The 16,408-nt window shown below is 44.3% G+C and overlaps 1 protein-coding gene across 3 annotated transcripts in view; it reads right to left on the bottom strand.

Annotated features, from left to right (window-relative positions):
- The window catches only part of MBD5 (methyl-CpG binding domain protein 5), a 102,013-nt gene that overhangs the window by 12,950 nt on the left and 72,655 nt on the right, over positions 1-16,408 (bottom strand). For all 3 annotated transcript variants that reach the window (XM_079310859.1, XM_079310860.1, XM_079310858.1), the window contains 4 exons: positions 13,155-13,257; positions 12,627-12,807; positions 8,379-10,487; positions 92-1,012 (listed from right to left, as the gene is read on the bottom strand). In XM_079310859.1, the coding sequence (XP_079166985.1) occupies positions 92-1,012; positions 8,379-10,487; positions 12,627-12,807; positions 13,155-13,257 (3,314 nt within the window). The remainder of the gene's footprint in view (positions 1-91; positions 1,013-8,378; positions 10,488-12,626; positions 12,808-13,154; positions 13,258-16,408) is intronic.

Here is a 16,408-nt window from a genome sequence, read left to right as displayed (position 1 = left end):
CAACAACACAAAAATAATAATAATAATAAAAAAAAGACAACAATAAAATCTGAACTGCCCCAGGGTTGGATCCGCAAGAAGCTGCACTCACCCAGCAGGCCTGTGCCCAGCAGAGGGTTCAGCAGCTGTGGCACCACCGAGCTGTTGCTGAGTTTGGGCGGTCCCGGCGCGGCGCTGGAGATGTTGAGGAGCGTCTCCGCCATGGACACCGAGACCGAGAGCGCGGCCACGGCCGAGGAGGTGGTGGTGGTGGTGGCGGTGGCCTGAGAGGAGGTGGCGATGGCCACCTCGGGGTGGCTGCCCGAGGCCAGCACGCCCCCCAGCAGCTGCGGGGCGAGCGCCATCAGCGCGGGGGCGGCGGGGGCGGCGGGCAGCAGCAGCGGGTTGGAGGGCTCGGAGCCCCCGAAGGCGGGCACGGGGGCGGGCAGCAGCGGCTCGGGGGGCTCGGGGGCAGCGGGGGGGTTCTGCTGCTGCTGCTGCAGCAGCTCGGAGATGGTGAGGTTGAAGGACGGCACGGGGAGCATGGCAGCCGCCTGGGCCTGGTTCTGCAGCAGGGCTGCCAGCAGCTGGAAGTGCACGGGCTGCAGCACCTGCCCGTCCACGTCGCCCGAGAGGAACGCCAAAGCAGCGCTGACATTCGGGTTCAGAAAACCCAAAGGGTTGAGGTTCACCTCGGACTTGCCTTCTCCTGCCGAAGGCTGGAGGATGTTTAAGAGATTCTGGTTGAGGAGATGCTGCTGATTGAGCGGCAGAGAGAGAGGCAGGGAGCTGAGCAGGCTCTGGTTCAGAGGATGCGGCAGGGTGCTGTTGGAAGAGCTGCTCTGCGGGAAGTGGAGCGAGTGTTCGTGGGCAGAGAAGGGGAACTCGCCCCCCGCGGGCAGCTGGCCCTGCTGCAGAGCGGTCCCAGCTGCAGTGGTGACAATGACACCGTCCTGCAGCACTGATGTGGTCTTGGTGATGGCAGCCTGGCTGGAGCCTGCGATGGCGATGGACGCCGACGGGCCCAGAGCCCCTGCAATGGGAAAAGCAGCAATGTCAGCAGTGACAGTCGGGACACACGGCACAGGGAAAAGGGGCTGGGACACATCTGCCATGGATCTGCCAGGAGATGCTCCAGGCACTCTGTGCCACACCCCACTGCAGATCATGGCACTGTGCACCTCTACCCCCTTAAAGCTCTTGGACAGGGGTTATAACAGCAGTTAATTCACATATAACCACAGATTTTCACCAGCATAAACCCAAAACCAGCTTTGACTTAATAGTTAGTCATGGACCAGGCTGGAATTAACCACCAGGAATGATGGGTGAAAGACTGAGTCCATGATCCACTTCCAGTTTTAACTCATTCACTTGGTGGGGTTTTGGATTTTAAATTTTTATTACTGAAGGCATTGTTTTGGAGTCCTGAGTTTAAAAAAATACCCATGGTATGATGAGATTGTTCCAGGTCAGCAAGAATTCACAATTTGTAAGACAAAAATGTAAACTGGGGTTGTCTAAAATCCATCACTTGGAAGGAAAAGGCAACAGGGTAAATTTACCATGAGAAGGCAACAAAGAAAGGGTAAAAATGTTTATTTGGGTATCTTTATACCCCTTCAGCCAAGCTGAAATAGAAATGATTATTATTTTTTTACTTAAGGTTGTTTAGAATTGACAGTGGTCACTCATACAGTTCTTAGGATGAGAGACTGAAAGGCATCAATGATCACTAAATATCAATTCCCATTTTTCTGAACAAATACTTCTTAAAAAAGAATTTGCCAGCACACTCAACTGAGAAGAACTGAGTCAAACTTTTACATCATTTTTAACTAAAATTACCATTTTCTAGGTGCTGTAATGTTGTGACAACTCCAAAAGATACAAAATGAACACAGAACATTTTGCACTGTCCTGAACTCAAGAGAAGAAATCTCAGCCCTCTCTCCCACTGTCATCAGCACGTTTCAGAGCAGAAATTAAATAATAAAGTAACAAAAGGTGAGTTGAGAGCAAAGTGCAATGAGGAAATCCTACTCTGGGTGAGTGGGTAAAAAACCTTCTTATTCACAAGAAGCAAATTTTATTTATTTATTTTAAAAAATAAAATCAATATTTAGAACTAATGCCCCAAGGATTTAAAAACTATGGAAAATCCCAAAGACCAACCTTTGATTTAAGAAATTCCCAATGGAAGAATCAGCTGTACCACTCCCCCTTGGATGTGTCAAGGAGCACATAGAGAAATTTTTAATTCAGGCATGAGGAAATTATTCTGGAGAGCTCTCCTGAGTATCAAATCTAGTTTGGGTATTTTCCAGTGGACCTCATCTCTGTCTGGAATTTATTCCTGTTCCTGTTTTCCATGCTGTTCAGGTAAATGGTCCCATGGAAGAGGATTTGCTGTGCAGCAAATCTCAAAGTTGGAAAACTGGGGCCAGGTTTTGGGGAGAAATTGCTCTGTTTTCTCACCCCCAGCTTCTGAGAGATCCAAAGCTCATTCAACACCTTTCTCCAGATTAATTAAGTAATTAATTAATTGCTCCTGAGGGAAAAAAAAAGTCTTGATGGATATTGAACAGGAGGGAGAAAATCTGTTCTTATTTCAATCCAGACTGGAGAAATTGGGGTCAGAGAGGGGATGAGCAGCCAGAATTCAGCAGGAAAATAAAACACAAATAAATATTCCCCCTCAGCCTCTGTCCAGTGTGGCACAGCAGGAACTGGGCTGGAAAACTGGACTGGTGGATTTACAGAATCTACACCTGCAGCTGGGGAGAAATTTCTCTGTGGAACCAGAGATGAAAATCCCATCCCAAGAAAAAAAATATCATCCCAAGAAATCAATATTCCAGGTGAGAACATTCCATGCAAAGTAACTTTCACTGGAATATGGAGCTGTGAGAGCTTCCCAATGTCTGGCCCCAGACCAAGGGACAGAATGATGAAAACATCCCAAAAAATCCAAAACCCCAAAATCCCAAACCTCCCCCACCCAAGGGTTTTCTGTGACCACTCTCATGATGACACTTGGGAGGTTTTGGATGAGAAATACAAACAGGAGCAGAACACCAAAGGGAAATCCCAACTTTAATTCCTATTTCCACAAAAATGTGGTTATTTTGGATCCAGGGAAGCCAAGCACGTGTGAGCTCAGTAATGAACAATCCTTACTAATCAGAATGAAAAAGATGAAGATTAAAAGCCCAAGCCAAGCCCAGACTCTGCCAAAGGTTCTTCTGCCACTTGCTGAGAAAAATGAAAACTGTGCAACACAGTGAAAAGAAGAAAAACCCAGAATGCAGAAAAAGCAGAGCTGTTGTTCTCTTAGAGGGTCAAAGAAGTAAATAAACAGCATATAAGTTTTTAAAATGATTGCTGATTTTATTTATGAGCATTTTTAATTCTACTTTCTTTTCAGAGCAGGTTCATTTTCCTGTGTGGATTTTAGTTGTGCTTCTTTTTTTAAAGGTGTTCTTAAGCAGAGACAATAAAATAAATGGGTATTATGCAATCAGTTTGTGTTTGAGAACATTCACTTAAAATAAAGAATCAGAGTGGAAGATATTAATCATTAATATCCCAGAATTGTTCTTCCTAACCATAGATATATTTTCCAAAAGGATTGCACTTGGAGTGTATTAATTAGAAAAGAATATTTTAAGTACTATTTTACAACTCTTTTCCCTTTGAGAGACTCTTCATTACACATCCCAGTATTTAAATAGTCTTAAAAACAAAGTGTTTGAATTTGTGGGGAAAAAAAAAAGTCACTAAAATAGGTGTGTGAAACACTGAGAAAAGTCAAAGTGCAGAATTGCTCATTAGCCATTAACACCCAAAACATTTTTAGAACTGAGCACAAATAAATGGTATCAATTCCACTTTCTCAGTCCTTGCTTTTCAGAGAATCCCAGAATGGGTTGGGGAATTAAATCCCATCCAGTTCCAGCCCCTGCTGATGGGAAATTGCTGATGGAAAACACAACCTCAGGGTCCCTAAATCCCAGACAATGAGTTCCTGCTGGGACTCCCTATTCCATCCCTCACCTGCACACCTGCAACCAGGAGTTACACATTTTGACAATTATATTCCCCCTTTTCTTCCTGGAATGGAAAATATTGAAGATCTTTATCTGATATCTCCTTTATTATACTGCTTCCAATCCCAAAGAAAGCAGAATTCAGCAGTTAAGCACAAACTTGTCATTCCTTATTGAGATCCTGCCCTGAGACAGCACAGAAATCACCAAAAATGGGCCAATAAATCAAATATCCCCATCAGAACCAGTTCAAATCCTTGTATGCAGCACTCCTTGATTCCATGATCACAGGGTTTGTTTGGTTTTTTTTTACAACAAAACTGAAATCTTGGCCCCTAAAATTTCAGGGGAAAGGCAAAAATGCCAGAACTATTTATAGGATGACAGAAATCCATAAAATTAGGCTTTTAAAATGTCAATAAAATCAGTATTTTTAAAATTTAATAAAATTAGGGGTTTTTTTAAAATTTCATTTTTAGAATTTTAATACCTGCCTGAACTTCTTGGCTCTTCTCCCTGCCCATCTCCTGTGATTTCTGGCTTAAAAATGACTTGGAGGAAACTGTTGTGATGTGCTCAGCTGCCAGCAGAAAGAAGAGCAGAAAAACTGTCAAGACAACAGCACATGAGAGCAGGAGCAGAATTGAGGATTTTCTCACTTGCTCTCCTCTCTCCCCACTCACAGCTGTGGCAGATGCATTGCAAATGAAGGAAAACACAAGACTGGGAATTTGGGAAGCTAAAAATTCAATATAAAGCATGATTTCCTTCAATAATCCTCCCTCTAGTAAAAGCTGGAGCTGCCCACTGGTTCCACTTTCAGAGCTAAATATGTGTGGGAAATCCCATGGAATTAATTCAGTTTTTTCTACATAATAATATCTTTAATAAGACTCATGGTTTTACATTAATTTGTTATTTTTTTTTTTCACAAACTCCCTGACTTTTATCAATATAAAATCATCAACCAGGTAAGGGCCTGGTTAACTGAAAGGTGTCAATTGTTGGCAAATTCAAATTTTAAGAGGTAAAACAACTCCAGAAAACCCCAAACTGTGTCCAAGGAACATTTTCCTTATTCTTCAGCGTTCTTACCTGAATAGAAAAAAAAATCACTTTCCTCCAAAACAGGGAAGGGAAACAATTATTCTAAATAATAATTTATTAAATAATAGTAAGTTATTATTTAGAAATAAGAATGGGAAAAAAAACCCCTGGAAATTTAAGCAACACTGATCCCTTAAAATCTCTCTCAAACAGGGAAAAGTCCCTGTGGATATTTCTATGAACTCCAAATCAAAGGGATATTTAAATTTATTTTATTAGAAGGTTCTTGCCATCCTGTCTAGGAGTGATTCCAGTTTAATCAGAAATTTTTTTCTCAGGCACAAGAAGTCCCAAAAAGTTGTCAGATGCTCTTCTGACCCTAGAGTCCAAAATGTTATTTTGATTTTGTGATTTTAAGATATATAAAGTAATTTTGGGAAGCAAATCCAGACTTCTTTGGTTTAATTTGTGTTTTCACTGAGGTGATTAAATCAAAGCCTCCTAAACCTCTTTTTTTGGGGGTTTTGTTTTCCAAAACCATGTTCCATTCCCAATTTCCCAAACAAATTCCTCTCCTCACCCTCAGTCATTGGTGTTGTGCTCCTCCCTATTTAATTATATTTTACTGTTTCTATTCTGTGCATTTCACCAGGAAAAATTCCCATTCCAGGGAAGGAATTACAGCCTTTTTTTGACAAATCTGCCTATTTTTTTGTCACTTCTTAACTCCTAGACCCAGAATTTCTCCTGTAATATAATGTTAATATTTGATACCACTGATCCTCTTTAATTGTTGTGGTTACTGAGGTTCCCTTAATTTCCCTTATCAGCAGTCCAGAACTTTTATTCCCAAATATTTCCACTCATTTCCATCCATCCCATTATTTATGACTGTTGCCTTCTTAGCAGGATTTGGATGTTGGATGTTCAAGACTCAAACACAGATTTTCTACCCCATGAAACACATGTTAACAGCAAGAAAAAGGTAAATAAATAAAATAAAACAAAATAAAATAAATAAAAACCTACAATCAGTACAGTTCCATCCTACAAAAAGAACAAATTCCACCACACACACCCTGAAAATTACCGGGGAATTAAAGATATTATCTGTGGAAGAAGAAAACAAGAGCTGGAATAACAAACTTGGTCCATGTGGTTAAAATATAATTAAAAGCTTAGGCAATAACCAGCTAATTGTGGGGATTCACAGGATTTTTTCTCTCAGGAGCTATTTCTGAGGAGTAGCTGTTCTGAATTGCTGGCACAGACACAGAAAACAGATTTAGCAATTAAAATACTTCAAAACAAAGGGGAAAAAACAAGCCACAAACTGAAATATGAACACGAGAGGTTCCTTTTACATTTTCCACAGCTGAACTGCTCTTGAAAATTCAGTGTACAGGGGCTTTCACCAGCTCCATCCCCAAAAGTAACAGAGGAAAAATCCCAATATTCCTCTTCCCAGTTTTGTTACAGAGCTGGATGCAGGCTGGCAGCTCACTTTTATTTAAAAAAAAAATTATTGTTAATACAAAACACTCAACATTTCACATGAACTTCATGGAAAGAACATTCCCATTCTGCTGGAAATCCAGAATTCCCATTTCTGGAGCTTCACAACATCTGGATTAAACCTCAGCCCTGAGTTGCTGAGGGCTCAGCAAGAGCTCACTGAAGGTTCAGGCAGAATTTCAGGGAATAATAAAAATATATCACAACCTGAGACTTCACCTCAGAGAAGAAAACATTCTCCAGGCTTTACCATGGATATTCAATAAATAACTAAATGCAGGCTGTGCATCCTGCAAGCACCAAACTAAAGGAACAACTTCAGCAGCAGAGAATGGAACATTTCCCACCTTTCCAGCTTCTGCCTACACAGAATTACCTTTTTTTGATAAGGAAAAAAGAGTCACTTGAGGCTTTGTAATTCTATAGCTTTGTAATTCTATGCCAGAACAGAGTCCCCAGGTGGGGATATCCCCTATTCCTGTCCCTACAGGGATGAGAACCTGTTGATGCTGGAACCTTTCTTCAGGGTTTGACTCATTTGTTCTGTTGCATTTGTATTTTTGGGGGGAAATTCAGCTTGGAGCTGAATTACAAGCACAGGCTCTGATTAACACAGGAAGCTCAGGGAGAGGTGGAACCCCCAGGGAAGGTGGGAAGCAAGGGGTTCCTGCCCCAGGGGCTGTGTGCTGTGCTCTGTGGGACAGGGAAGTGAATTCCCAAGGCAATGCCAGATCTTTGTTCAGTGCACAGAGTGCCAAGTCTCAGAAGCTGCATCAGGAAATGCCCCTGTGTCAGCAGGACAGGGCAGAAGAGCCCAGCAAGGGCTGAGAGCTGCTGCTTGTGACCACTCCAGGCAAGGAAAAATAAAACTTTTTCATCCCTGGGATGGGGAGAAACCCTTAAGAGTCATCAGGAAGTAACCAGAGTAACAGCAGAACAGTATTTGACTGTAATTCAGCTTTTCTAGAATTCCATTCCATTTCAAAGGAGGAAGCTGAGAATGCAGAGCAGGGTGGGTTAAGGAGAGACCACCTGAACACTTTGGTGAGAGCTGAGTTTTCATCCCACTTCAGAAATTTGCACCACTACCAGCTTCTAATACTTTGTTCAACCAGCAATAGTCAATAAAATTCACATTTTTGAGTTGATTCCTTTCTCTCTTAAACCTCCCAGAGATGGCAACAGCAGCAAACCCATTTCCTCTCCAGATCTTCCCTGATGGACCAGAAAATCTCTCCCTACACTCCTCCAATTGTTTACTCAACCATTTAATCACCACCTTAGTAAAATTACCTCAATAAAAGCAAACACAGGCTTGGCATTCCCTCCTGCTGGCCCTGAAAAGGTTGTTTTGTACATTTTGGGTACTCCCAGCATCTCCAATCTCTGACACCACCTCTTTAACTCCAGCAGGAAAGAACTCGTGCATCACCTGGACCAGGTGAACCACAACCTTCTGGGCTTGGAGCAGGCTGCAAAGAAACTCCAATTTATTTGAAGAAGTGACAGAAGAGGTGTGGGAATGGCCAGAAGTTTTTGGATTTTATTCATGGAGGGTGTGTGCAAGTTAGCAGAGGCAAGAGTTGTCACAGGAAGGATGGTTTCATCCAGAAAAAGGGAGGAATGTTTTAGTTTACCACTGTTTTGCCTTTTTCCTTTCTGTTTTATTTTTGAGCATGTGACTTTCAGGTGCCCTTCTCACCGGGATAAACCCAAGTTTAACAAGAACCATTCAAACCATCCCCCAGGGATTTGCAAGGCTGGAGAAGCCCCTGGGGAGCCACGTACCTGCTTCAGGGCTGCTCTGGCTGCAGCTGCTGCCCATGCTGCTGGGGATCCCGGGCGTGGAGGGTGCCTGGAGCCTGGCCTGGCCTGGGCTGGGGTGGAAGGAGTTCCCCAAGGCCATTCCTGCCTGGGGGAGCATCCCACAGCCCCCGCTGGCCTGCATCTGGTTGAGCAGCCCTGCCAGGTGGTTGGAGGGGGCCGGGGCGGCGCCGGGGCCGAAGCTGGGGCTGGGGTTGGGGCAGGGCAGCCCCGGGGGCGCCACGCTGCCGGGGCCCAGGGGGGGCTCTGCCAGCTGCAGCTGGGGGCCGGGGCAGGGCAGGGCGCTGCTGGAGCCCCCGCAGCCCGAGGAACTATTGCTGCTGCCGTGGGAGCTCTGGCAGCTCATGGACTGCAGGAGCTGCGACATGGAGCTGATGGGGAAGGAGCTTGGGCTGGGCTTTCTTATCAAATCAGAGGCGCCTTTGGGAAGCCCAGAGCTGTCCAACTGAGACTGTCTCAGCAAGCTCAGCACCGTGGTGGTCGGCTGCTTCCTTTTCCTCAGAGGATCCTTTTGCTGAGACATCAGTTTATCTCTCAGTGCTGCCCGGCCGCTCTGCCCCTCCGTGGTGGGGAGGAGCACGTTGGCAGCAGGAGGGAACATGGGATTTAAAGTGCTGTGTCCTTCGGTGCTGCCGCCGCTGGCAACGGCTCCAGAATTGCTACTGCTGCTATTGTTGGTACCAGCAAGTTTATTTTGATTTGCTAGCTGTGCTTTGGCTGCTGCTGAGAGTAAACTGCTTGCTGGAAAAGAGGCAGCGTTGTGCTGGTTCAAGATCTGATTTAAAGGCATTCCCAGCAAACCAGGCTGACTCTTCAAGGAACCGCTCCCGGCCGACGCAGCGGGAAAAGCGGAATTGTTTGGAGGATTTAACACGTTACTCATTCCAGCAATTAACGGGTTAGGGATGTCCTTGTACTGACTGAGTCCATCGTGCTTGGTGGAAGGGCTGGATGGCATGGATGGCCTCGGTGACCCTATGGTTGACCTCGGGGACCTGGGAGGGACTTTGATCCCGCTGCAGGCCGCCTGTGGCCCTACGGGAGGCAGCAGGAAGTTGCCGTGGTCGGAGGAGGTGGAAGAAGAGCGCGATCTTTGGGGAGAAGCCTCCATCCTGGCGATGGCGGGTGCCAGCATGTGAACGGGGGACGTCACCGGCGACGGGGACAGGGAGGTGGCAGCCGAGTGCTGAACCCTTTGGAGGTGAGCGCCGTGGTTGACGTGGGCGGGTTTGACGGTGGGCAGGGGCAGGTTGCTGGGCAGGGGCACCACGGCCGGGGGCATGCTTACATTCATCACGGGTACCTGAGAGTGGACACTGGAGTGGAAAGTGGTGGGGTTGATGATCACGGGGTTCTGGTTGGCCGGTTTGCTGGGAATGGGGTCCAGGATGCCAAGAGGATCCTTCTCGGATGGCAATGGCTTTTTCTGAAGAGCGCAGGAAGGAGGTGGAGGAGGCGGGGGAGGGCCTTGGGGGGGTTTATGGTGGAACATTGCTCGTGGTATTTCCATACCAGCTGAAAAGTTACACAGGGGTTTTTTCATGACTGGGCTCTTGGTGGTCAGGGTGGGGGACAGAGGTATGTTAGTCCTTCCAGCCATTGCACAGGATGACTGTATGGGAGAGCCGTGGAGCATGACCGACGGCGGGGACAGAGGCGTCCTGCTCATGTGGATGGGACTGGAGTTGGGTGCTCCATGGAAACTGGGATTGTTCCTGGTGAAGACATCGGGGCTCCCCAGAGGGTCAGTCCTGGGGGAGATGGAGCCATCCCCGTAGATCTGGGACCCCGAGGAGGCCGGGCTGGGCATCCCCCCGTGGCTGCCGCGGTACGGAGACTTCTGCCCCAGCTCACTGCTCCCCAATCTCTGCCTGGGATAGGCAGGGTGGAGCTCTGCTTGCTGGCTTCCAGCCATTTCTTGCACATAAAGCCTACCCATGGCATTAGATGCCCCCATCATCAACTTGAAAGGAGTCTTACATTCCGGCATCACAGAATTTGTAATTCCTTCATGTGATTTATTCCTCACCGACCTCGGGGTTGCTGCTCGAGTGGGAACTACCGGCGTTGCACCTGCCATGGCAAACACAGCACAGTTACTGCTTGGAAACCCAGCACCCCACGTTTCAGCAGGTGAAAATATCCCCAAAAGCTCAGGGAGCCTTTGGCTGAACTTTTGCTTCAGCAGAAAGAAACCCTCAGTCACTGCTGAGTGGTGCCTGTCCCCAGCTACACAGCTGTAATTCCATATCCCACGGAAATATGGATTATTTTCAACCTTTCTCCTTGCCTTTTGCCTTTCCCAGCACCCCTCCAGCCTCCTGCATCTCCAGGATCCCCCCTGTGGCAGGAGGAGCAGGATGGCTGTGGCAGGAAAAGGAGCCTCTGGCACCATCTATTGAGGACAGGAGGAACAAAGCCCAAGGATTGAGACTCTTTTCCCACAGAAAAGGTCCTGTCCCAAATACTGTCCCTGCTGAGGGACCCCAAATGCTTTCTGTTTGTTTTCAGGATAAAAGCCTTGGGGGTATTTGCACATGATGGAAAAATTCCCTGTAAATCCCATTTTTGAGGCTACACCTTCCAACAGACACAAGACCACTTTCCATCTTTATTTAAAAAGATTTTTTTCCCAATGTTTTACTTCCAGACTGGAAGCACGAGCAGCTCCAAGTCTGGGGGATTTTCTGCCAGTTTTGCTGCTCTGGGAATGTGCAATTCAGCTCAGAGTGCTTGGCATGCAGCCTCTGGATGTGCAAAATCCAACTGGAATTGGGAGCTAAAAACTCTGTCTTCAAATGAATTCAGAGGTGCCTTGAAATTCCTCTACTCATCTTTCCTTCAGCCTGCTCAGATGGCACTGACAATCCTGACTTCATCCTATTTGCTGCAATATTGGACAAACAAACATTTCCCCTGTCCCAAAATACAACCAAAGTCTCCTTTAGGGGATAAAATTGAAGGCTGAACTGCAAAATAAAATAATTATGAGAGGCCTCACCTTGAGTGCTGGAAATAAGCAAATGGTCACATATAAATGTGCAAAAATTTTGCTTACAAGGGGGTTTATTGGGGAATTTTCATCTTTGCTTATGCAAAAAATTTTGACTGACAGAAAAATAAGAGCACATAAATATATAAATTACTGCATGTTGCTGATTTTTTGAAAACAGGAATATAATTTAAATACATCTCATTGAAAAAAAATAGGCAGGGAAATGCAAAGAAACTTGGGAAATTGCACTGAAAAAAAAATTTGAGATATGTTTTTAATCCTAAATTTCAACATGAAAACGCAGGAGCACATCAGTACTATGAACAGCATGGGCTCCTCTTAGCATTGTAACTTTTCTAAAATTTATTATTTCTTAGTTTTCTTATAATTTTTCCACTTTGAAGTGGGCAGAGCCATTGGCCAGGTGCTCTCACAGCAATGAGAGTTCTCAGGCCTTTTCCCAGGAGATGCAGAAATACAAACTCAGCCCCTTCCCTCCTTTGTCCTGCCCACTGGGATTTGTAATTCTCTTCAGAGAATTTGTAATTCTCTTCTGTTCCTCACAAAGTCCCTGATTTTGGATGGATTTCTGGGTCTGGAGCTGTTTCAGTGCTAACTTTGCTTTCATTCCAGATCTCAGGGAGCTCCCCTGGTTTTACAATGTTTTCATCTTTTGTTTGGAGAATACCTGCCAACTTCAGCTACCAACAAATTTCCTCTTTTTTTTTTTTTTTTTTTTTTTTATTGATGGGGATAATTAAAATGCTAATCCAGGTTGGTGGCCAAAAATAATCCTTGAGAAATGACAGTGGAGATCTCCTCTTGCTGTCTATTCTCCTTTACAATACAATTTCCCATTTAGCCAAGTCCTTAGCCACATCCTAATCCCTTCATAATCACTTGATTCTGCTCCTCTAATTTCCCATGTGACAGAATATCAGACATATTACTACAGTTCCAAAAGATGAGAGCTAATGTATTTTCTTTGTCTAGAACAATCTGATATCTTTTCCAAGAAAATCATGCTCTTAGTCTGGGCTGACCTGCTTTCAGACTCATTTTCTATCTCCCTCCATCTCTGATTATTCCCTTTATTTATTCCTTCAATCTGCTTATTTTTACACTCCTAGCCAGATTTTCGGGGTGGTTTTGCATAGTAATTACATATAAAAAAAATCAGATTATGACATGATTCTGCATGATTTCATTTTACTCACTTGTTCCACCACCAGGACTAGTTAGAACCAGTGAAGGATGTGGTGCTTCCATGCTTTTATGAAGTGTAGCCACAGCAATAATTTTCCTTTTGTGAATGCATAGTTTGGTGACATCTTCGTCCGCTTTAACATCTTCAGCAGTTCTCTGCTTCACAGCAGCTCCAGGATCAAAATTAAACACCTGGCAGTGAAAATGGTTTCATGATTACAGCAAAGTCACCAAATTCACATAAATTAGGAGTTTCATAGAGGAATTGTCTTCTGTTCCTGACTGTTCCTATACTGCCCAAGAGATTCCTTGACAGGATGCTTGGAAACAACAAATAAAAAATGAATATATTTCTACTAATTGAGTCAGATCCTCTCCAAGAGGGGCTAAGGCAGAGGGGAGCTGAATTTTGTATTTTAAGGCCAAACTTTGGGTGGACACCACTTATTTTAGAGATGATCTGAACAGGGTTTGAGTCACCAGCATGGGTAGCTCATAAATATTCTTGCACCTAGATCCCAAATGATGCTGTGCTTTACCTTGGGAAGAACAAGAGGACATTCTAGGCCACACTTGCACGTTCCATCAGTCAGCAAGTAAGTCTTCACCTGCTCCAAACAGGATAATAAAGACCCACTGGGACTGCAAAGGAACAGAAATGATGAATAGGAGCTCTTGGATAGGTCAGGATTGTATCTGCTCACAAGGACAGTGTGTAAAGTCATATTTCGTATTTTTTTCTCATAGCACTTCTTGGTTTTACTCAAGAATTGAGATACATTAAAAAAAAAACCCCAAACATATTTTAGAGAAAACAAAACTCTTGCAGCTGGGTCTCTTTGTTGCACAATGTTTGATTTCATTCAGCTAAAATTTTGACCTTCTCACTGAAAGTAAGAAATATTACACCAAGGAGCCAGGCCAGTGAGCTCCTGATAAACTGCACTCAGATTTCTCCAACTCCCACCAGAAAATCATTATCTCCACATCCCAAAATAGGGCACTGGGAACTCTGTTACGACAAAATCACTAATTCATAAGATGAAAAAAAACCAAAAAAAAAAGTCCTTGTGTCCCCAGCCTGTAACTTGCAGATTGCTCTTTATTGCTGGGCCAGCTGAACTGTTTATCTGGAATAAAACACTGGTTATTAATGGCAGCTGTAAATAGCCCTAATTCAAACAAAAACAGCTCAAGTGGAAGAGCTTGGATCACCAAAACACTCCTGACTCAGAATTCCAAGCTATGACAAACTTTGGTTTCTAGAATCCAACACATAAACACCTCACCCTGCATGAGAACTGAGCCCCATCTAAAGCAACATCTGCAAGTGACATTTAAAGCTCTGCTGACAGTTTAAATTAGTAATTTCTTTGCCAGCCATGCCCTGAAATAGTTATTTTTGGGAGAAGTGCTCAGGTTGAATCTGTGGAGCTGTGACAGTTTGGAGGGTGAGGAAGATGAAAGAGCAATCTAAAAATAAAGGTACAGGTCTGGTGACTGGTCAGGAGTCAAACCTTCCCTGTCTGAAATCCTTGGGGAGCAGGGGGAAACTGCTCTTTACTTTTATTTATTTTAATTAAAGTAGGATCCTGGCTGATCCCTTTGGATGTTCCCACCTGTCCTGATCACAGACTTCTCACCAGAGGATGTAAGAGCTTCCCAAGGGAGAATCCCAGACTGACATTTGCTCTGGACCATCCCATCTACCCCCAAAATCTCTCCAGACACTTTCTGTGATCCTTAAAATCTCCTATTAAAAGGCATTTCTGGGAATATGCTCTGGAGTGAGGATGCTGTTTTATTTGCATTGGCTAAAAAAGGCTACTTTTCCTGGGATATTTTTAGAAAAAAGTGATTTTAAATAACCTTGGTGTGCTGTTTGCCTGGGCACACATAACCAGTGCAGGCTCCAGGAGATCCTGGAATAAAAAGGAGTGTGCTGACAATCAGTGAGTGGAAAGGAAGGTCAATCCACTCAATCTGTGGGATGTGGGATCCAACATTCCTCCTGCACACACATGCAGGGTTATTTATCCATAAAACTACATTTTAAAAAGGGACATTTTTTTCCTGTTTCTGCCTGGATCTTGGGCAGAGCTGTAACTGCAAAGTCTCTTGTGTGTGCACAAACTTATTGACCCTTCTGTAACAAAAAGGAAAATCCACAGCTTCCTTGGTAAGAACTGCCACAAAATCATGGAATTCCAGCCTGGTTTGGGGTGGGACCAATCTGAAGTTCAGCTGATTCCAGCCCTTCCACCATCCCAGCCTAACCCTGGACACTTCCAGGGATGATTTAGGCCCCACTTAGCAGCTCTGTTTTGTTAAGAAAAGCCCTGAGAGTCAACTCAACGCTTCCACCAGGTAATGAAAACCAGTTAATGAATGGATTGAATCTTGATTTAATCCAAAGCAACTGCTGACAGCTGACAGGAAAGTGTCTGTGCTTCCCAAGGAGGCACAACCACAGAGTCTTTATTCAGCTGGGATCATCTATTCCACTTGAATCATGTCAGATCTTAATATATCCACTCATTTTCCCTGGGATAGCTGTGGAGTCAATATTGTCTGACCTTTCCTTGCCTCCATGAAGGCTGTGCATGCTGGCAGGGCAGGGAGGAGGTTGTGGAAACTCAATCCTGGAGGGTTCAGCTGCCCTCAGAGCCCTGGGGATGCTCCATGGCAGGCAGCAGATTGGATTATTGGACTTCCAACCAACACCTGCCCTATGCCTTGCACCACACAGGAGGGTAAAACACTTTGCTTCATCAGAACAGCTCAGAGAAGGCAACCAGAAAATTCCCCAAAGAATAAAAAAATACATTGGGAAGCTTGGGAAGAAGGCAGGAATAACATGAGCTTCCCCAAAGGTGTTGTATGCTGGGGGATATGAAGTTTAAAAGTGGAGTGGGATCATCAGGTACATAAAAATACCAGAAAGTTCCCCAAAGAATAAAAAAATACATTGGGAAACTTGGGAAGAGGGCAGGATTGAGTTTCACCAAAGTTGTTCAGTAAAACTTGTTAGGGCTGGGGGAAAGTTTAAAGGCTGGTGGGATCATCAGGTACACAAAAATATCAAAGCATTATTTTCCTGATGTCTGGATATAGAGATTATTGGGGGAAAAAACCCTAATCCACAATTTTTCCTTTCCCAGTGATCTGTAAGATCTAACCTGAATTACATCTAAGCAGTGAGTTACAGCTCCAGTGAGAAATAAAGGGCAGGGTGGGTTCTTTTTGCCATGGGTATCACTGACATGGACTCTGCTAATGGAGAACACAAACAAGAAATCCTGGAATGCATCTGATCCTTTATGGCAGTTTAGTGTAAAATTGGAGTGTGCTCTGGCTCATTAAAGACTTTTGTATTGGTAATACATAAAATGTGAGAAGTGGTTATTTTAATCACAGGACAGTGGAAGAAATTTAAGCAAATAACTGCCTGAAAATCACATAGACTTGTGTGATGCCAACCCAATGTCCCCACATTTTATAAAGCTAACTTTGATCTTTTTTCCAGTAACATTTAATTTAGGCTCTCTTTGTCTGAATATATTTATTTCATAGCAATTTCAATGCATTTCTTTGTGACCATTCCAGGGTGAAGCAAAGAAAAAGCCAATAAGCTAAGAAAACAAACAAATAAAATAAGCTGAAACTTAGGATTTAGCTTTTTGTTCTTGGGTTTTTTCCCACATGAGAAATGTGAGGGATCCATAAAAGATGGAGAACATTAGTGATAGTGAACATGGCATAAAACAATGGGTTGGGAGCTATTGAGTAGTCA

The sequence above is a fragment of the Erithacus rubecula genome, assembly GCF_903797595.1.
Source record: "Erithacus rubecula genome assembly, chromosome: 8".
Lineage (NCBI taxonomy): Eukaryota > Metazoa > Chordata > Aves > Passeriformes > Muscicapidae > Erithacus > Erithacus rubecula.
The sequence above is the reverse complement of the archived record's forward strand: the minus strand, read 5'-3'. Positions and strand labels throughout refer to the sequence as shown.